General features: G+C 41.0%; 1 protein-coding gene across 3 annotated transcripts in view; it reads left to right on the forward strand.

Moving 5' to 3' along the window:
• The window catches only part of lsamp (limbic system associated membrane protein), an 883,637-nt gene that overhangs the window by 837,190 nt on the left and 23,786 nt on the right, over window positions 1-22,661 (forward strand). For all 3 annotated transcript variants that reach the window (XM_061216950.1, XM_061216949.1, XM_061216951.1), the window contains 3 exons: window positions 750-881; window positions 11,711-11,831; window positions 13,128-13,276. In XM_061216950.1, coding sequence (XP_061072934.1) covers window positions 750-881; window positions 11,711-11,831; window positions 13,128-13,276 — 402 coding nt within the window. The remainder of the gene's footprint in view (window positions 1-749; window positions 882-11,710; window positions 11,832-13,127; window positions 13,277-22,661) is intronic.

The following is a 22,661-nucleotide window of genomic DNA, read 5'->3' on the forward strand; positions in this document are numbered from 1 at the left end:
AGTCCTGAATTATAAAAAATGCAGCCTTATTGGCTATAGACCTCAGCAGCTGAACACCACGCAGGGACTCATTACCATGGAACTGATCTCTGCCTCCAGCAAAATGGCCAGACGTCTCATTTCGGAGAGTGTCGGTGGTTTCAAAGGGAGCAGGTCGCTGTGAGACCCGGGTTGTGCTCAGCTGCCCTGCCACAACCTGTCCCGAGTCTCAACTCCCCCCTGCCCCGAGCCAGCCCATTTATTCTGCGACTCTCTGTAATTTAATGAGTTGTCTGTTTCCCCCACTAGGCTGGCAGACAGTGTCTGCACACAGAGCTGCTGGCTCCGGGGAATAAGAGGCCCCCAGTACCCCAGCCAGGGAAATGATGCTGACAGACAAGCGGGGAAATGTGTTGGGAGTTTGAAAGGCAAATTAAAGAAGTGGAAGTACTTGTGTGTCTAATTAGCCGGGTTCCTGTCTCTCCGTTTTGCTTTGGCTTCTGGCAGGTTTTTACCATTTGCTCTGTCACTTGTCAGAGGCAGACCAGGTGAGCTGCAGATGATTACAGTCATGAGACTCGCAACCATCTGTGTGTACCGTGACCTGCCTTTGGACTGTCCATCATCCTTATCAACTCTCTTTGTCCCCCCCCCCCCCCCCCACTTGCTCATCTCTCTCATCTCTCTCTCTCTCATCTCTCTCTCTCTCTCTCTTTCTCTCTCTCTTTTTCTCTCCTCCCCCCCCCCCCCCCTCTCGTTCTCCCCTACAGCGGAACCCCTGGACGGGGAGGAGTACCTGGATATTTCGGGGATCATGAGGTCCCAGGCGGGCAAATACGAGTGCAAAGCCAGCAACGACGTGGCAACCCCAGACGTCAAATACGTCAACGTCATCGTCAACTGTGAGTGTCTGCAGCAGTCAGCCTTAGGCTGGTCTTCTCTCTAAAGAGGTGCTGGCCCATGCCAAAATCCTCACGAGTGCCATTGGCTTTACAGACAGTTCCCTTTTGACCTACATTTCACTGCTTCAGTCTCAGTATGCTAATCTAATCACCTCCACAAACACTGCAGTGATTACACATTGTTTTCCTGACTTTTTTTCTCCCTCTTAACGATAGTTATTACAGCTAATTACACATTATTAATACCAGTACGAAGGTTAACTCAGGAATTGTGCTCACTTTTTAATACTAGGAGGAGTTTTGCCTCTGCTCAAAGTGTTATTAGTTTGGTGCATAGATTAGAATCAGCAAATTATCCTTTAATAAAATGTAAATTAATCCAGAATGTAGATTATTAAGTAAGACAGAAGGCGGCCTGTTGGGAGACCGATGCTGCTAAGATGCTGCTTCCACATACTGTACGAGAAGCTTGAGCTGCCAGGATCGTCCCTGCGTACCAGCAACATCTGCTGGTCAGGTGGGGGCTTGCAGTCTGCACAGGAAGTTTGTTCCTTTGACTCGCAGACTGTGCAGCTCAGCTGCTACAGTGGCTGAGTAGGCTACCTGATTCAATGACCGCACAGCTCGGCTAGAGCAGTGACTACACAACTCAGCTGGAGGACTGGTGACACAGTCCCTGTGTTAGCTGTATTCCAGTCAGTGTGCCGGATGAATTTTGCAGTCATTGTACCAGTTCAGTTGTGCACTCATTGAAGATGAAGCTGCTTAGCTGCGTGAGCAGTGTACACCCTGGTGTGAGATCCAGCTATGACCAGGTACCAAATGTTTTAAAACATACACTCACTGAGCACTTTATTAGGTAGACCTGTACACCAGCTTGTTAATGCAAATATTTAATCTGCCAATCAGGTGAGAGCAACTAAATGCATACAAGCATGCAGACATGGTCAAGAGGTTCAGATGTTTTTCAGACCTAATGTCAGATTGGGGAAGAAATATGAAAATAAATGTGACCATAGAATAATTATTGGTGCCAGACAAGGTGGTTTGAGTATCACAGAGACTGCTGAAAAAACAAAAAAAATATCCAGTGAGCAGCTGTTCTGCAGGCAGAAACGTCTTATTAATGAGAGAGGTCAGAGGATAAGGGCCAGACTGGTCAAAGCTGATAGGAAGATGATAGTAATGCAAATAATCACACATTACAACAGTGGTATGCAGAAGAGCATCTCTGAACACACAACGCATCATAACTCTTAAGTGGGTAGGCTACAGCAGCAGAAGTCCAATAAGTCTAATAAATAAGTCTAATAACGTGCTCACTGAGTGTAGCTTGAGTATGGAGTTGGTCTGAACTGGTCAACCAGCTGCCAGCTGTTTCAAAACATAGCTTGAGCTGTTTCTTTCAGCAGGGCTGAGTTTCTGAAATGTCAGCTGGTAGAAACTGCACAGCTCTGCTGGGTACTGACTGTGCAGCCCAGTTGGTTCAATGACTGCGCAACCCAACTTAGTACACTGACTGCAGCTCAGCTGGTGCAGTTAGTTTTTATACACATGCCTGTCTTCTCTCCTGAATGTATGTATGTTATTGCAGGAAATTGTTCGGTCTACATCTGCACTATTAAAAAAAAAAAAAAAAACTTTGATAAAAATGCTTCATTTAGATTGTTTATTTGGTGTTAAGCTCATGGGTAACTGCATACTGCATAATGCCTGGTGCCTACGCCACATTGATATTTCTTCTAATGTTAAAACATGTTATCTCTGATTGAAATGAAATGTTCCTTTGCAAATGTGTGGGAATACATCACAGAGGTGGAAAGTCCTGTCATGTGTTCTTCTATTTATGAACTGATTAGTTCTACCTCCTAGCTGAAGAAGTGTGCCAATGAGAAAAGCCAGGTGATTAGAACGAAATACTAGGGAGGATGTCTACTGTCTGAAGTGTGTTCCACCTCTAGCTAGCATTGCTTTTTTTTTTTCTTTTTTTTTTTTACAAATACTAATATTTATATTAGTTTATATTTTAGTCTTATGCTTGACAAAATGTTCAGTGTAAAATCAGATCACTCTAACTATATATAGGTATATATGCCTTCTTTACTCATAAACACGGTTAGAGTTGATTTAGCAATGATGAAATTCTGTCATTTTTACTTGGTGTCCAAACTGTTGTCTTGGTTATCCTGGTTCATACTTTGTAAGCAGACATTGGCATTATCCTGATAATAGAAAGCTAGCCTGTGCATGGCTTGCAGCTCATTTACAGTTTTAAATAAAGTACAGTGCCGTGTTAAAACTCTGCACTCAATCTGCTGTGAGCTTGTCAGGTGAGCAACATTACGAAATAATCTGTTTGACTTGCAAGCTCGTTAGTGCTACTTTGTTGGTTACATCACAATACAGTTCAGGGATGGATGTATCACTAAAATAGGCTATGATCAGTTCTTTTGTTCTTTAACAAAAGTGGAAAAGTACATCCAAAGCTATTTTCAGACTGCCCTGGTTCCCTTGCACCGCTCTTATGATGAAAAAATGTCTAACAAACCTACTGTAGTCATGGGGGTCATGTCCACACACAGATGGGCCAATTCTCACTGAAAACAGGGATTTGCACTTTTGAATGTTCAGCGTTAAGTCAACTTTACCAAAGTTTTACAAGTGAAATTGGGATCAAATCGACTGGTAACACAGAATATTCTGCTCAATCTGTCTTTCACCCTTGGCCTTGAGGGGAAGCAACAAATCAATATGGAAGCTTTCTTAGTTTATTACTGCAGTGAAGCGCTATAACCCACGAAAATGCAGTAGCAACTGCGATGCAGTACCAACAGTGAGCAGTAATCATGGTGAAACAGTAACCGTGGTGGAACAGTAACCATGGTGAAACAGTAACTGTGGTGAAACGGTGCCTGTGGTGATGTAGTACCAACAGTGAACGGTAACCATGGTGAAACAGTAACGATGGTGATGCAGTACCAGCAGATAACAGTAACCATGGTGGAACAGTAACCATGGTGAAACAGTGTATGTGGTGATGCAGTGTCAATGGTGAAACAGCTACTATCATGAAGCTGTCATCATGGCGGCACTGCGTGAATGAAGCGGTACCAACACTCACTGCATGTGTTTGTGTGAACGTACTCATGTGGCGGAGCATCTGCTTAAATCCAGATGCTCTATTAACTACTAGAGGTCCACACAGTCATTCCTCTGTGGGGTGTCATTACTGAGGACTGTGTTCAGGGTTCATAATTAAAGTGGTATAAATTCCAGAGAGATTATTATTTTATTAGAATTTTTCATCTTGGCTCCAGTATAACGTTGCGGTATATACGCTTTGTACGCTGTATCTGTTAATGAGACTCTCACACCGAGAGGCAGCCCTGCTTCCAGGGACTCGTAGGGAACACAGATCCAAATCTCGCTTAGCGTGCAGCAGACTCCAGCGCACCGGGCCCCGGTCCCCGGAGACCGTGCCTCATTGGCTGCCTCGGATCCTCATGTTTCTTTCACAAAGCGTAATGGACAGTATCAGAGCGAACGGCTGATGGGGAGGCACATCAGGAATATTAGGGAAGGCTGGGTTTTAATGTGCCATAGCCCGAAGGGGAGCACAACATGTGAAGATGCCTTTGAAGTGTGCCGTGCCGCAACCTGGAATTTATCGCAACAGATTTTTCTCGTGCGCGCGCTCCGGATAAAGATGCAGCAGATTACAGTTCCGTTCTTATGTGGATGCCATTCACACAGTCGTTTTGTTACTCTCTCCACTCCATAGCGACCTCAGTAGTAGCTGTGGTCACCAGAAATGTTTGCACGTAGCTTATGAGATATAATTTGTACATGTAAATGAAGTGATAACGGTCTCTGTATACATATATTTTAAACAGGGCCAAAAGGCTGTTTTGTTACTCTCTCTACTCCATAGCAACCTCACTAGTAACTGTGGTCACCAAAAATGTTTGCACGTAGCTTATGAGATATAATTTGTACATGTAAATGAAGTGATAACGGTCTCTGTATACATATATTTCAAACAAGGCCACAAGGCTGTTTACAGACAGCTGAAAGTGTGTGATGCATGCCAATATCGCAGTGCTTTTAAAGCATATGGAAGTTCTCAGGGGGGACATGTAACTAAGCGAAGCTCATAAAATGAGTTTCAGAATCACTAATGAAAGCCTTGACTGTTGGAGTGCATCAGCACTGACAGGGATGAGGAAGACCTGCCGTTGAAGACCTGCTAAGCTATAACTCCCTGCTATAAAATCCAGCTATACCAGCTTGACCAGTTTGACAATTGAGCTGGTCAAGCTGGTCATAAGTTGATCTAGCTGGTCAACCAGCTAGTGCTGGTAGCTTGTCTGAGCTCGTAGCTGTTTCAAAACACAGCTTGAGATAGTCAAACAATGTTGAGCTGAGAGCTGGTCTGAACTGGTCAACCAGCTAAACCATGTTGATCTGGGAGCTGATCTAACTTGGTCAACCAGCTACCAGCTGTTGAAACCTATTTTGAGCTGGTTTTTCAGCAGGGATGGATTAAACAGTATAACAGTGACATGTTTTAGTTACCTGGGGGGCATACTATGATGTAAGACATAACATAAAGGAAACACATTAACAGAGAAGAAGGCACAGTAACAGATTTATACTTAGAAGTGTCTATAACATTGTAGCAAACTCTGATTATATATTTCCAGTGGCTAATCAGATTATTAATCAAATGTGAATTTATTTGAGTTTATGAATTTGGATGCAAATGGAAAAACCCCAGGACCTCCACCTCCATTAGCCATGGTTCGGTGTGCTTTTAATTGGTCCAAATCTGTATGCAAATGTCCTTCTCATGGGGAGGCGTTCTCCCTGTGTCCACTGTCTGTTTGGTGGAAGCAGCTGTCTGGTACCCATCCATGCCAGGCCTTCAGGGTGAAATCCTAGTTTCCGGTTTACTGATGACCAAGTTGGAAAACAGGTTACACGTTGAGAAAGTGAGTACAATATTTATGAGAATCAAAATTTTAGGTTTAAAGAAAATTAGCATATTTTCTGTCATGATTTGAGAATTCAGATAAATAAATACAGTTTAAATTGCATTATGCATTTTTGTGAGAATGCTGAGGCAGTGCCTCTGTGCATTCATGCATTCGGATGAGCCTTGTGGACATCCAGACAGGACGAGAGAAGACAAAGAGTCAGCCAGCACGTAAGAGACCATCTATTTATTCATTTTATTCATTATTAAATACTCACTGAAAACAGATTGAACAGCCTTGGGTTCAGTCAGGAGTGTGTACCTGGCTAGTTTGTGATCCTCCACAAGCTGTTCTCTGACAGGAAAGACAGGCACTTTCCGTCTCTTCAACAGTTCTGCATTGGCCTTTCTGGCTAAAACAGCCTTGTTTTTAAGCACATCTTCTTCCTCTGAATGCAGTCCTCAAGAGTCTGACTGCATCTTTAAAAGCAAGAGAGAGATGGAGAGGCAGAGCCCCGCTGGGGGAGAGATTAGCTTAAACCTCAGAGATGTCACTCAGGCTTCCTGTACGACCGCTGAAGTTGAAAGTCTCTGGGGAGGATCTGTGCTTTTATCATTAAAGAGCAGAAGCCCTCTCCTTATGGCGGATGGAAACTGCGTTATATCTCCACCGCATGTCTCCTGTTAGTATATCCCATGTCAAAACAGTCACTCGTGAGGAAGAGGTGTGCTTGAAAATGGTCACGGAACACCCTTTTTAAAAATTAATCAAACCCTCATTGGAAAAACTAGCACCTGAACAGGGAGGGGGCATTCTGGTCACTGGCTGAAATTATTTTAGCGGCTGGGGTGTGGGTGGGACTTGGTTGATTAGACACTGAATTTAAGAGCCTGTGGCTCTAGTCTTACTTTTACTTTTTATGAAGGTACTTATTTATTAATGTCTCTGTTAATTCAACCGTCTAATACGTGTAAAGACTTACTGTGAGCACTCTGCTCATTAAATCATTACATTAAAAAGTACCTTTTTACTAGCCAGTATGAAACTGATCAAAATGGATAAAATTAGGTTGTATTAAAATATGCAGAGCAATTTAGAGATCCGTTTACAATGTACCAACTGAAAGCAATCTCTTTTATTACAAATATGGTCTTGAATCTCACTAGAGAATCTCAGTGGACAATCTATGACAATTAAACATGATTTTTAATTTAATTTTATTTCTGAACGGCTGAATATGAAATACTTATGATCAATATTTGAACAGCTTAGAGTGCAATACTTCCCTAAGTTATTTAGGTGTATTTTCAGGTGTGAAAAGACAGAAGGCCTCACACACTCATGTAAATCAGTGAATGGTAATCATCCCTTAAATTAAGACTGGCAGCAATGCTTCCCTCCAGACTCATGGCAGCCCTAAATCTCCCCCGCTACCAAACTTAGGCAGTCAAGACTGGCAGTAACCATCATATGGGCAGTTTTCAATGCTGCTGAAACCTTCTGTCTAGAATTCCATTTCAAATTATCAGCCTGAACCATTTCATGCACCTAACCTAATAAAATATACAGTAAATGAAACACAAATATGAACATTTAAATTCAGGGAATATTAATGTACAGAAGCTTCATATGAGTCATAAGAACCCAAAAAAAAAAAGCTGTTAACATGGCTGACTGGCAAGCTAGCTAGTTCCAGTATGTAGATGAACTGGCAGAAACACAACTGGTATAAACAGTATATATGTTTCTAATTGGTTGGCAATCATTTTTGTGTCAATGAGTATGATGCAGTAAGGATGGCTAGTTACTGTACAGTGTAATTATGTCATTTGTGTTAATGATGATGATGCTAAGTTGTGTTAATGAGTGTGAGATATTATGGATGGCTGGTAGCTGTACATTGTACATACTTGTCTAATCTTCATCAATAGAATGGTCAAGTAGTTGTAATCTTTGGTGTATAATTTTAGCTAATTAGATTTGCCATTCACAATAACACTGAATCTTGTTCATTTCTGAAAGCAAATATAAGTGTCATTTTAAAAGGTACAGTACAGTCATTTGTACAGATTGTGGGTGTACATAAATATTGTCAGGTTCTATTTCCATAGATTTCTGAGAGATGTGTTGTTTATAGAGATGTCTATTCAGTACACAGAGTTCTATAAAAATATTGAAAATGAGTTTCCAATGAAAAAAGTCTGGAAATTAATTTTTGATGTTGCACAAGGCAATACTGTTTCTACACCTACACCAAGAGTCAATCTATCACAAATGTCTGTGCCAGGATATGATTCCATATATCACAGCTAAAGATTGAAATTGATACTTGCAAAAAAATATATACATGCTTCTTCTAAGATATGTTTAATATACTAGCAGGGTGAAATCCCTTAATCTTCATGTCTGAATAAAATATTTAGAAAAAACATGGAGACTGCTTTTACTGCCAAAAGGAGCACAGGCATTAAGAGGAAACCTTTGTTTTCATAATGCATTCCCTCCACCCCCCCACCATAGAAAAGGTAGCAGGGAGCCTGTTTCAAAGATATTGGCTCCTTAAGGAGAGCTGCTGCTTGCAATAAAAATAAGATCATCTAAAAAAAAAAAAATTATTATTACAGAAAATGTTGGTTTGAATGTATTCTGCGCAGCTCAAAGGGGAGTGTGAGTCATGGGCGAATGTGAATTTATTGGCAGTGCTGGAGCGCCGTCCTGGCCCGTCTGAACTCCGCAGAGCTTCATCCGTGCGTCTCCCTCCGCCCGCATCCTGACGCGGCGCTCCACAAAAGCAGCTTTTTCATGCAGAATCATATTAAAATGTAGTGTGGTAATTATTTAAACTGCCCCCCGGAGGGGGCGTGCGGCTTCTCAAACCTCTTTGTTATTTTCGGCACACATGAAAGGCTTCTTAAGGAACAGGCGAGGCAGTGCGTAATTAAGCAGGAGCCATAAATATTTGGGCTTCCAGCAAACGCAAACTTCCATTTGATATGGAAACGGTGGATAATATGAGATGGATGTTTGCCCTGTGGGGAGAGGGTGGGGGGTTGGTGGCTTCACTTTTGCCCTCTGGTATCTTGGCGAATCTCATTTTACTTCCCTTTAAGTTGTCCCCTAGGACATGTGACTGCCCACCTGACAGCCCATTGCGGGCTGACTGAAGAGGGGAGGTGAGGGCAACCGTCCCCACGATTTGCTGTGTTCAAGTCATTGGCGAATAAAGCCTTAAATCAGCTTTATGTGGATTTGCAGCAGGGCGTTTTTTATGGCCTGTCCCTCCGTAGCCGTGTCTCGCCATGCAAAACTGGGAACTGGCTGCCTGCTCCATCTGTGCGACAGTGCCTCCTGGGTCTGTGTTTGATTCCAAGTCAGAGCCAAATGAGCACCAAGGCTCCCTGTGCTGTCTTCAGGGACAGTGCTTCCACCCACCCAGCTAGCTTCTGCGGCAGAATAACAACAGACCTGCCAGTGCTGGTTTCAAACTGGAGAACATCCTCCAGTAATCGGCCTGTTACTTCACCCACACAGAGTCTGAATGCTAATGCTAATACTAATACTACTAATAATAATAATAGTAATAATAACAATCGCTTGACATTTTTATATCACTTAAGATGCATGGACCTAGAACACTCCCGTTGTAAAGGGCTGCAGGGGTCTTTGGTCCCAGAAGCAAGGTGTATGCACTCTTCAGCCACTTCCATTGAGCACTGCTGTTGAAACAGACTGAAGGCTAGCAGGCCCCGAGCCACCCAGTGATTTGCATTGTTGACAAAGGAATGTTATCAACAACTAATTGCAGCTTAGCATCAGATATCAAACTACGGTTCTGAAAAAAACAGATATTGGACCGTCTTTCCATAATTTATATCAGAGTTGTATTTTGCAATGGTTTCTCAAGTTAGATTTGGTTGGCATTCATGTATTTCTCACCATTTAATGCACCCCATGTTTGATGGTAGCTGCAGTGATATCACTTCTGAAGTGGGTTTCTATGGTTCTCATATGCCACGAATGGCTCTTTGAAATGTTATTATAAAAAGCGAATTTCTGCCTGACAGGTGATGGGCACCTGCTAATGACCATGGACTTTTAGAGTATGTTACTTCTCTGTTTGAACGCATCATATGTCTCTGGATTCGCTGAGATCTGCCACATGGGGCCAGTGCAGGGAAACCAGGTTTAGTAGGTAGGAAGATTATTTTAGGCCAAATATTTTTCTGCTCCTTTAATTTTCTGAAAAGCATTATGTGTTGTATTGATTTGAAAAGTATATTATTATTATTATTATTATTATTATTATTATTTATTATCTTCAGTTCAGTCTGTGTCTGTGATTTATGAGGTCTCTGGGCACCTCCCCAGTAGTGCAGATTTTATGTTGGTGTTTACCCTAAATTACTCTTTTACTCAAAGAAACTTACAAGTGCAGACTAAGAACAGGAAATAATGAATTCAAGTTACACATCCCATTATATCATTATTTTAAAGTGCTGACTGAAATGTATTTTTTCCTTTGCTGTTTTTCCATTTTATTTTTTTATATTTTCAAATTTAATTAGATTGCATATCAGGGGCAAGTGGGTCGATAAACAGCGCATACTCATTGTGGCAGGTAGTAAACCTTATATCACAAAAATAATTGAAAATGAGTAATTAATCAAATATCCGCAATTATTGTGAATTTAATCACACATATACAGTATGTGAGTAGGTGCTGGGTGGATAGTGGTGGTGACAAGGCCGGGGGGGTATTATTATGCAATAATATACGTATAATGAATAAATAAATTCTAATTACCCCTTATTGTGAGAATCTTTGCTCTCATCATAGCCTGAAGCTAATTCCTGTCTCCCCAGCAGGGAGGATGCATCGATCAAACATTACACAACTGCTCAGAATGTCTCCGCCATTTTGCTTTGCCACTTGGAGATGGGTGCTTTCATCTATTGTGCGCTCACTTCATATTTTGTCATATTTTATCATGAATTTGTACTATTTTGGTCTTTAAGTTTTAAGAATCTATCAAAATCACATCATTCAATCGAATTATTGGCCACGTCGGAGAGACACCTGAAAGTTTGGGGGTGTGTGTATAAAGCTTCACAGAATTAGATTTTCTTCAGAAAATCAGCTAAATTTACTTTTACATTATTGGCATTTGGCAGACGCTCTTATCCAGAGCGACGTACAGTTGATTAGACTAAGCAGGAGACAATACTGCCCCGGAGCAATGCAGGGTTAAGGGCCTTGCTCAAGGGCCCAACGGCTGTGCGGATCTTAGTGTGGCTGCACTGGGATTAGAACCACCAACCTCGCCTGTCCCAGTCATTGACCTTAACCACTACACTACAGCCCACCTTACTTCCCGAACTAAGAATGATAGCAATGTATTAATATGCTTCAGCCTTAAATGTACAACTCAATCCTATATAGACTATACAAATCAAGTGAATCAGCTGCTTTGCTTGGATTCCTAAAACATATTATTTCATTGAATATGACTTATAAGTACATAATGCTGGTGATTATTTGTATTTAGATTTTTGCAACTTTAAATGCTGACTGAGCCCAGGCCAATATCACTAGTGTCTCAGCGATTCATTGTTTTCAACACTAGTGCATTTTTGTTTTAAACAAAGCCAACTAGCTGAAGCTGTCCCTTTGATTTGATGTCTTCTTCACCAAAGTCAGTTTTATTTACTTCTGACCTGCTTGAAAAAAGAAGGTTTTACCAGCTGTCCCTGCAGCCGTAACGTCGTGATGAAATACAGTGTCTACTGTACAGAAACCTTGTTGCCACGGCAGCAGCAGTGATAAAAGTGTATTTTATATCTTGTCCTTTTCAGATCCTCCCTTCATCAAAGATGTGAAGAGCTCAGAAACCCAAGTGGGCCGGATGGGCGTTCTTCAGTGTGATGCCACAGCAGTGCCCAAGCCCGAGTTTGAGTGGTACAGAGATAACAAACGGTAAGCCTCTTAAAACACTGGAACATACTGAACATTCAGCATTTTTGTATATACACGTACATATACAGTAAAGATATACATATGCACATATATACTATACAGTGACCACTTTATTAGGTATTCGTTAGACTTATTTTTTAGACTTATGGGTATTCTACTGCTGAAGTTCAAGATCAAAGTCAAGAATAAATGGTTATTGAATCCTGCCCTTATTATATAAAAAAAATTGGAAATGGTTGGAATTTATATCGTGCCTTTATCCAAAGGGCTGTACAATTGTTGCTTCTTATACATCCATTCATACCATTCACCCATATCACGACTGGATGCCATGCAAGGCACCAACCAGCTCATCAGGAGCATTTTGGGGGTTAGGTGTCTTCCTCACGGACACTTCAACACACCCAGTGTGGGAATCGAACCAGCAACCCTCCGACTGCCAGACGACTGCTCTCACCACCTGACCTAATTATGGGCAATTTATAATAATCTTTTACTGCAAATGAGCTTCCATATAATGCCAGTTTAGTTTCTTTCCTTTGGTCATTGAGAGATTTATGTTGATTGTTATTTGCATTTTTATTTTGAATATTTTCCAATCTTAAATAATTTTAATACAGCTATGTTTTTTTCTAATCCAGTCTAATTATTATACAGGCATGCTTCGGTGTTGATAAAGTTCAGTCCTACCAGCGCTGAATCTGATGAAAGATTCTATTAAAAACCAGCAAATATGGTTTCAGATACGAAGGCACACACAAAGACACAAAACGCACTAGGAGGACTTTCTGATTTGGGTAACACTTTATAATAAGGTTCTATGAATTGGTATGAACTAATGTAGTTGTTATATACAGGCATTTAGCAGACACTCTTATCCAGAGTGACATACAATGAAATTGTAGTTAATCTGTACATCTCTGTTAATGTATTTGCACATCATTAATTAATGTTAACAGCTACATTAGTTATTGGAAATTCATATTGCAATGAAAAAGTCAGTTACTCTCTTTCTTATTTGTTAACTAATCATTAGCTCATCCTATGGTTTGCTAATGTATAAACATCATGTAACAAATATGTGAGTTAGTTGTTAACAAATGCATGAACTAATGAAAAGTTAATTTCATGTTTAATTAATGTATTTGTCCATCAATAATTCATGTTAACTATTAGTTAATGCCAATTCGTGAAGCGTATTATAAAGTCTGGCCTTGATTTGCATTGCCTGTTTAAAGGGTTTATATTGCATTACATTTGTTTGGCTTAAAAACCCCTATATGTGCTCCTTCCTAGGCTATCCAATGCCCAAGGCATCAGCATTCAGATCTTTGGAACCCGTACCCTCCTCCTGGTATCCAACGTAACGGAAGAAGATTATGGCAACTACACATGTGTGGCAACTAACAGACTGGGCTTTAACAGTGCTAGCCTGTTCCTATACAGTAAGTGGACAATGTCGTCATTATCTTCTCCTTCAGATGATGTATTTGGCTGCATAAAAATCTAACTGGTTATCAAACTTCAGGGGGGAAAAAATGTATGAGTTTTAAGCAATGGTCTGGTATCTCCTGGAAGCAGATATTCTCTCCCCGTTTTAGTCCATTTGATTTATAGTCCTGTAAAAAAATAACAAAACAATAATGCATCATGTAATAGCATAGATCTCCAGGTAAGGACATGCGCTTAATATTCCGGGGGAGTGTGTTATCTGTTATATATTATTAGACAGGAGAGGGCCTGAGAAGGGGAGTGCAGAATTGGAAGTCCGGGCAAAGGGCAGTCTTCCGGACGAGCAGGAGGACTGCTGGAGTGCGGGCCTCTGGACGCAGGGGAGATCTAGCGCAGGAAATGTTCACGGAAAGCGGATCGGGTTCGGAATATTTATTCAGCCCCTCCGTCGCCTTCTGACCTGTTCATTTATTCACATTCCACCAAAGTGACAGAAAGTGTGAAATTTACAACAGCTAACAGTTGTGAAAAAAAGAGGAATAAGAAGATGATTTGTCTTGGGGGGAATTGTAAGACGCCTCAAATAATATTATTTTTGTCTGCTGTCGTGCCGTGCGAAGGCTGTTTGCGCGTTGCCAGTTCTCCCAGGTTGGGCATCCGCTGTGCTTTTCGTTGGTCAATTAATGTTGCCGCTGATTAATTTCTCACACAGTTGCGGAGTGGGTATATGCAATGGGGAAACGTGTAATAAGAGCATACCACCAGCAACACTGCCCAGGTCGTATTTTACAGCCATCCGTTTTCATACCCAATGGCCCTCATATAGTCTGGGTGGGAGATTACTAGGCTTTGGTGTTTAGACAGGACACGTCCGTATATCATTCCACCTATTCTAAAGTCATATCCAAAAACTTTCACTTTACTGATGGTAAAAGGTAATGGAAAACAGCGTAGAACAGGTAACATGAATTAACTAGTCCTTAGAAAACTGGGGTTGTGTGTGTGTGGGTGTGTGTGCATATGCATATGCATGCGTGTGCGGCTGAAAAGTGATTTAGCTAGCAGGAAAATATAATACACTGAACTTCCGAAACGAGTAGTGCAGTTGTGCAATTTCCAATTTTCCCTGAGTCATGTATCTCCTCTAGCGCATCCCCTTATTGCTCTTTCTGAGATTGCAGCCATGTGTGTAGTTTGGGGGGGTGATGGGGTGGTGGGGGGTGCAGGGCTTCCACACTGAATAATTCCTGATTGATGCATATTTGGTATTTTAATAACCGAGCAGCTCAGCCTGAGAATGCGCATTGAGCAGCTTTAATTTCAAAGCTGAAGACAAAGATCAGTGGCAGTCACAATACTCCACTCCATTGGGTGAAGGTGCAGCCCAAGCTAACTAATCAACAACAAATAATAACAAATAATTCAATTATTAAAGTGTAATTATCCTGGTAACAATACAGCCACATTAGCTGCTCAGACAGTGTCCGTTCATTCTGGCCTACCTACATGCCCAACAATTATCTGAGAGGGAAGTTCAGCTAACTGTGAAGTGCATTCTGTGCTAAGTGAGCACAGAATGATTAGTCCCTTAATCACTGATTAGTCCCTTAATCATGCTCCTACAAACTGAAAATTCAAGCTATACTTATGTGTGTAACCATACATATGTATTTTCATAAAATAGTGAGCAATGTTTGGTGAATATGTCAGGTGTCTCCAAATTCCTGCACAAAGTGGAGTTTAATTGCTAGTGTCATCTCAGAATATGAAACGGAAAACAACTGACCAGTTTTGCTGATACACATTAGGCCTAGTCATAGACTAAATTCAATTTTAAAATTCAACAGAAACCTCAAGTTAGTCAAGGACTAAGCTTAATCTGAATCTGTGAAATTGGCTCTACATGGTTGGAAACGACTGTCTTCAAAGCACTTTTAATTAATAATATTAAGTAACCTGTCATTCACGTGGGTCCATGAACCCTTAATATTCACCACTGAGACGTGTATAAGCTTATTCAAACCTCTTCAAAATAATACCTTGGCTCTTTTCTATGCTGAAATTTGACATAGTGTATGTGGTCTCTGTTCACTTGCCAAAGAAATGAGCTGTTTACCAAACCCTGGCACTGCATTGAGGGGGCTTTTAAATAAATGAAATCCAGAAATAAAACTTGTTTTATTTAATTGAAAATTGTAAAAGTTTTCAAACTTTGGAGGCAGCAGCATAATAATATGAGAGTGACACATGTACAGTAGAACACCTTTTTCATCATAGTTCACTTCATTCATTAACAGGTTTAGAAACACTTTCACTTAACCCGCCAAAAGTGCCATCTTATTTTTCAGGATGCTGTTTCAGAAAATAAGGTAAAAACAGATAAAGAAAAAACCTTCTGAAACAATCAAAAGGTGAAAAGTTCACATCTTGTAAAGTTTGCGTGCAGCATGTTCACATATTTTCTTTCAGTATATTCTCCTGAAAAGTAATCCTCTTCTGTTGCCTGAGTGTAGCTCCCGCTTCTCATTTCCATTGAAATGTATGTAATGTTATTTAATTGTATGCATTAGGCACTCTGATAAATGATGATTCACATTACTGAGGGGTTATTGAAGTTATGTAAATAGAACTGAATTATATCTGAGCACACTCTTGAAATAGTTTGCAAACAGAATTAAATTGATCATGACTAAGCTCCAGCTAAAGAGCTTGCACAGGCGGACATTTTAAAAGTCTGCACACACTTTGGAAGCTGACGGTCACACACAACCTGCTATAAGGCATCTCAGTTACACGCTCAATGAAGCCCGTTTCAGCTTCAGCACAGTGCGATGAAGCCCATTTCAGGTTCATGGCCTCAACCTGGTTTCCGCAGCGACGCATTTTAGCCAATCCGGTCTTCTGTGCAGCCCATGCTCTGTAAGTCCGTTTCCACATAAACTTCTGTCCTCGCAACCGAACTCTGATGTGTACGTGCAGTTCTGTTCTGAGCTGTACACCGGGCCAGATGGCCAGGGAAGACCAGCCCTTCCGCCCCCTTCACCCCCCATCTGGAAATCTTTGCTGCGGAGGCCTCTTTCCCAGCTGTTCCCTTACCGAAACACCACCCCCGTGGCACAAGTGTAGTGGTCTGGCTTGTGTGGTGCTTTCCCTGAGAGCTTGCGGCACCACCTACGGCATGAAAGGATGGGGTTTAAAGGGATCATTCACCAAAAACTAAAACATGGTATTTTACTGTCAGTAGGCAATGGTACATAGATATAATATCAAGTTCAGTTAGTGTTCTTTATTTCACAACACTGTCTGTCCATGCCTTATTAATGACGCATAAGTATTGATAAAATACAGCCAATTAGTGAGCGCAGTAATAGTAATAAACAAGCAGTAATAAAGAAGCACAATAATATATAATTAATTAATATGTATTCAGTTGCCAAACATGATGTTTCAGCCATCAGATTTCTGTGCGAAGGTCACAGATTTTTGTTCCTCAGAAATCACTCTTGGTGTGAAGTCTTCTCTGAATGTGCAAATAAAGTAAAAGACTGGATTTACTGAAACCTATTTTGGAAGTTCAGCATTGCTCTGATTCAGTAACTTTTTGAATATATAATTAGATAATTGCCTGTCGTTTTACAAGGGATTTAATTTGGTATGCAAATGGTGGTGCGGGAATTCTAATGGCGAATACTAGACGAATGACCAGTGCATTTACCTCATTGATATTTCATGAATCATTTTGAATAAATGCTATTTATTAGTGGCATAGTTGTTGGAGTGGTCTAAATATGTGTCTCGCTACAAGGAAACCAAGTTCAATTATAGCAAAGGGGGGGACTGATTCCAAGTCACCTTTGTGGTCAAATAGTCCTAGTACTGAAGTGTATGTTAATGGTGTCTGCCTCTTCTAACCATGGCTCACATGGATAAATACACATCGCATGGCTTTTAAAAAGACTGGACCTCATTACTGCTAGGTTTCAGGTTTTAAAAATACATGCTTATTTAAGAGGTATGTGATCTGATGTGATATGCTATCATTTTATGAATAGAACATGGTATATAACCCTATTTGCATATAAATGTGGCATTTTGGCACTGAAATGTATGCAGATATAAACCCAGAGGTTGCACTGTTGATACAACTACAGTACGTATGCGCATTTTCTACCCACTGCAAGTGCTTTGTGAATTGTACGTAATTCGTTTCTGGAACTTGTGATAGTTTAACAGGCACAAAGGCATCTGTGTGATGCTCTCGCTCATTTCCATTGCATGGGCACCCACAAAAGCCCCTGTGTGTCATTTCAGTCACTAGCTAGCTAAGCGCTACATTATTGCCTGAAGCTGTCTTACCAGTGCATGTCATTACGTCTTAGCAACATAGCTCATGCACTCTGCCCACACAGACCCTCAGGTTAGGCTGCATGGAAGCCTAAGGTAATCTGGTACAGCATTTATTCATACAACTGAAAACTCTTCACTTCTGAGTCGAAGTTACACTTACCTTAGTGACAGGAGAGGCACAGACGGTACTTGGCTGTGTAAGGGAAGAGAGCCGGTACGCAGATTCTTTGCCGGCAGAAGGATGCCTGCATTCAGGAGCTGGATTAAAGGGTGATCAATAGTGGTGGGAGATGTCCTTGCTAACAAGCACCTTGCAAATGGTAAACAGAATAGCAGAGGATATCTGATGCTGCTTTTGATCTTCGTGTTGCATGAGTACACAGATTTCTGCATCGCTGTTTTCTTCAAAACAACAATTCTGCTGGATTTAATTATGTATTTGTGCTGCTTTTTGTTTTGTCGATGTTAAAAGGCCATCAGATGGCAACACATTTTTCAGACACCGTTAGTCTCTTTTATCAGCCTGCATTTGCATGATGAAGGAATATGTAGCATGTCTGTGCTAGCATTAGTTGTGTGGATGTATACATAGTGTTGAATTCAAGAGACATATTTCAGGGGCGCAAGTGAGATCTATTTCAATGGTGTGTGTGAAGGTTTTAGCATTTACAACCAAGAAACATGTTACAGTTGTATGTGTGCTTCTCAGTGTTTGTGTGTATATGTATGTGTACTGTACATTACATTATTGGCATTTGGCAGACGCTCCTATCCAGAGCGACGTACAGTTGATTAGACTAAACAGGAGACAATCCTCCCCTAGAGCAATGCAGGGTTAAGGGCCTTGCTCAAGGGCCTAACGGCTGTGAGGATCTTATTGTGGCTACACCGGGATTAGAACCAGTGACCTTGCGTGTCCCAGGCATTTACCTTAACCACTACGCTACAGGCTGCCCCATACAGTGTACACATACAGTGGGGTCTGAGACCACCAGTGAAAATGCTTCATTTTGCATTCTTTTCTAATTTACAGTTGTTTACAATTTGACACTAATCTTACAAGTTTGTGCTCAATTTTCAAAATTGACTTAAAACAGTTAGCCCTTGTAACACAGCCTATTCGCCTGTTCAAAACATGCATTGTGCATTCATATCTTTGAAGAAATCTTGCACTTCCAACTACTGGTTCAAGTTACTCATTTATCGTGAAATACTCTGGGAACATTTGTTTAGATCACCCAGGCACAAGATACCTATAGCTTCACTGTTTAGTTGTTTTTACAATACTTTAATATTGCAGTTAGAAATTTAGTTTAGAAAGTTAGAACTTGATACATATTTCAATATGGTTTTTTTTTTCTGGTTCTAAAGAAAGGGACTAGTGGAAACAGTAGAAGAGAGTGGAATCATTGAACAAAATCTGAATACTGCAAAATTGTATAATTACAATATACTGTGGGTTTGTTTCACAGTTTTTTACAATTGCAAGCAAGCATTTTTTGATACAGTTTAACTTTTCACACAAGAGCACTGTATGTGGACCAAACTGAATGATTTTTTCAAAAACAGGCTGAACCACCAAAAACTACACACGTATACAGTCCAATTTGCAAATCACTGACCGAAAATAGTGCATCAACTGCAATGAATGAAAAACTGTTGTGCCAAGCTGCATGTTGGTGCAGAGAGTTGCATGGAGAGTTTTGGGAAAAATGAATTGTTAGCAATTGCAAAAAAACTTCATATCAACAAAAGGTTTTTTTTTTTAGGTACAAAGTGAGAAAATAAGTGAAAAACACTGTCCACATGAACCCCCCCTCCCCCCCCACCACCACCACCACCTCTAAGACGAAACAAGGCCACCTCTCTGAAGGAGTACTTGTCATCTGCCATTCCATTGACAACCTCCTCTTCCTCCTCCTCTCACTGCTTGATCTCTATCAGATGTAGTGAACAAAAACACAGTGTTTTCAAATGTGTGTATTTCATTTTGAAATGCCAATACTTAACGTTAAATCGTGTCATTGTGAACAAGTTATTATGTTTTTATGTATATCGTATCCAAGCAATGGAAAAAAGTGTTTAGGGTTTTGAAAAATGCATGCATTTCGATTATCCGTTTTGAGTTTTGTGTCTACAGTTTTGAAATTACTGTCGAAGTGATTGTAAAAAAACTGTAATGCAAACTTTTTCATTACATATTATATTACCAGCATAACAGTGTGAGTGAAATCTTTTCAATGTGGTCTCAGACTTTTGGACCCCACTATATGTACGTGTATGTGTGTGTCTGTGATTTGTGAGCTGTCTCTGTATCAGTATGCTTCTGTGTGTGTGTGTGTGTGTGTGCACGTGTATTTGTGTGTGTGTGTGTGTGTGCGCATGTATATTTGTGTGTGTGTCCGCACGTGTATTCGAGTGTGTGTGTGTGTGTTTGTGCGTGTGTATTTGTGTGTGTGTATGTGTGTGCACGTGTGTATTTGTATGCGTGTGTGTGTATGCGTGTGTGTGTGTGCTTGGGATGTGTCTGTGTGCTTCAGTGTGTGTGTGTGTGCGTGTGTGTGTGTGTGTGTGTGTGTGCGCATGTGTATGTGTGTGTGTGTGGGATGTGTGTGTGCTCTTGCACCTGTGTGTGTGTGTGTGTGTGTGTGTGCGTGTGCCTGTGTATGCGTGTGTGTGTGTGTGTGTGTGCGCGCGCATGTGTATTTATGTATGTGCGCATGTGTATTTGTGTATGTCTGTGTGCGTGGGATGTGTCTCTGCTCGTGTGTGTGCGCATGTGTGCTGTACTGCATGCATGTCTTTCCAACATTGCTGCATTTGTCCGAGGGAACTTGATGGCACACCATCTGCAGCCCATGTTCTGGAGCCGAACAGAGATTATGGGGGTTTATACTCCCATATGTCTGCCCAGCCCTCTGTGGAGTTACCAACACCGGAGAGCTTCTGGCAGCCGCGCTGGCCACCGTAGACCAGTTATCTGGATTCCCTCCCCCCTGCTTCTCGGATCAATACTTACCCGCACACGTGAAAGGGTGTGCGTGCTGGGATTATCCCTGCAGGCGTGGGAATCAGCTGCGTCGTGGGCTAATCCTGGCCAAGCGACTCGTCTGAGTTAATCAATGCCAACCCTCAGCTCTGAAAAAAGCAGCACAACACGATATCACAAAGAACGCATTCCCCTCCACACTACACACAAAGCACGGCCATGTTCTCAGTCTGTAGTCACGCAGAACATTAGCTCGGACATGGTGGGATCTCTGTGCAGTCTGCTGTAGTCCTGTATCGGACTCTGCCCTGGTTGTCTGCGATTGTGTTTGGGGCCGCGTGTTTGTCAAACCCATTTCCCCTTGGGGATTATTGAAGCTCATCTCATCCTGGCCCATCTCATCTGGAGGAGTCTGTGAGACGTTCCTGACATCTGATGGAGGACTGGGGCTGTTGAAGTGTCATGTGATTGGCGTGTGCGCGGTCCAGGTATTTCCCAGACAACAGCACACAGAGACAACAGCACACACGGTGCTCACTTCAGTTTCTAGTGAGGGAAATACACCCGTTCAACAGTCGCTGACCTGTCCCATGACCCCTTCAGGAATTCTAGAAGGTTTTATTTTGTTAAAAAAAGATTGAGGAAGAGAATGCCTCTCATATTTAAAGGCAGTTTCAAAATGGTTCAGTATGAAAGCCAGAAAAGGCCTGAAATAAATGTAATAACTGAGAGTAATACAAAATAAAATGTGAATTCATATTTTGTTGGTATTTTTTGAGTGAATATTTGGAGATGATAATAGGTTTAATTATTATATGATAGGAATTATTGTTCCTAAATACCTGTAGTTTTAACTATGACTTGGCAGAAGTATGAATTGTTGAAATATTTGTCCAGTTTAATAGAGATACAGATGGATCCCTCCTGGAGAACTCATATGTGTGAGGGTTTCTGCTTCCCACATCATTGCAGTTATGTATTTTTAGGTATATAAATGAAATAAAAAATATCTTTCATTTCAGTGCCGTTTCAGTAATGCTTGGCCATGCTGCCGTTATCGAGAAAGTGAATGTTGTTGCTTCATTATCTTTATGGAAAAGGAAACGTGTGAACATAGCAGTGTGTGTAATTCTGTAAAGGAAGCATTCACAGGTCTGAAAGTAATATTTTTAGCCCTTGGTGCCGTAAAGATACTTTTAGTGCGAGACAGTTTGGCACACTGGGATTTATCGCAAGTTTCTTTTGTACAGTTGAGGTTTCAATCAGTCGACCTTCATCAGTGTAGTCTCTGTTGATTGCAATACTCTGAAGGTTTTCTGACTGAAAGCACCTCTATTCTCAGTATGCCAAAGTTTCTTTAGCTTTGGTGTGTGTGACTGCATGTGTGTGTGTGTGTGTGTGTGCGTGTGCGTGTGTTTGTGTCTGTTTGTTTGTGTTTGTGTGTATATGTGTGTGTGTGTGTGTGTTTGTTTGTGTTTGTGTGTGTGTGTGTGTGTGTGTGTGTGTGTGTGGTGTGCGCTGTACTTTACACATCAAGTTTTTTTTTTTCAGTTTGTTCATTCATTGTTTGGCTTCCCTTCCTGTTTATTCCTGAATTATTTGGTAATGACAGCCTTTATACTTCAAACACATTATTGTATGGACAATCCAGACTGTTATGTATTACTGTGTATGGTATCTCATATGGATTTCTGTGAGTAGATATGTGTTTATTGTTGCATCATTGCATCATCTAAATCCTTTCAGGTCGGTCACTGGAACCAGCTGAAGCAGGTTATCTTTGTCAAAAAATACCAGCTAGCCTGGAATCACATGCCATAAGAATATGAAATACAAATAATGTCCATTACATAATTTCAATTTTATGTACCGTTAGGAAAATGCTTACAGAGATGATAGACCTCCCTCCTGCGTTTTTGTGTAAGAAATGCAGATTATGATTTTGTGTTGAATATGTATTCTTTAATCAGGTTGTTATGAAATCACAGGATTTGGAACGATCTTACATTGTTTAATCTATCACATAAGCTTGGGTTTATGTG

The sequence above is a fragment of the Conger conger genome, chromosome 13, assembly GCF_963514075.1.
Source record: "Conger conger chromosome 13, fConCon1.1, whole genome shotgun sequence".
NCBI classification, from domain to species: Eukaryota; Metazoa; Chordata; class Actinopteri; order Anguilliformes; family Congridae; genus Conger; species Conger conger.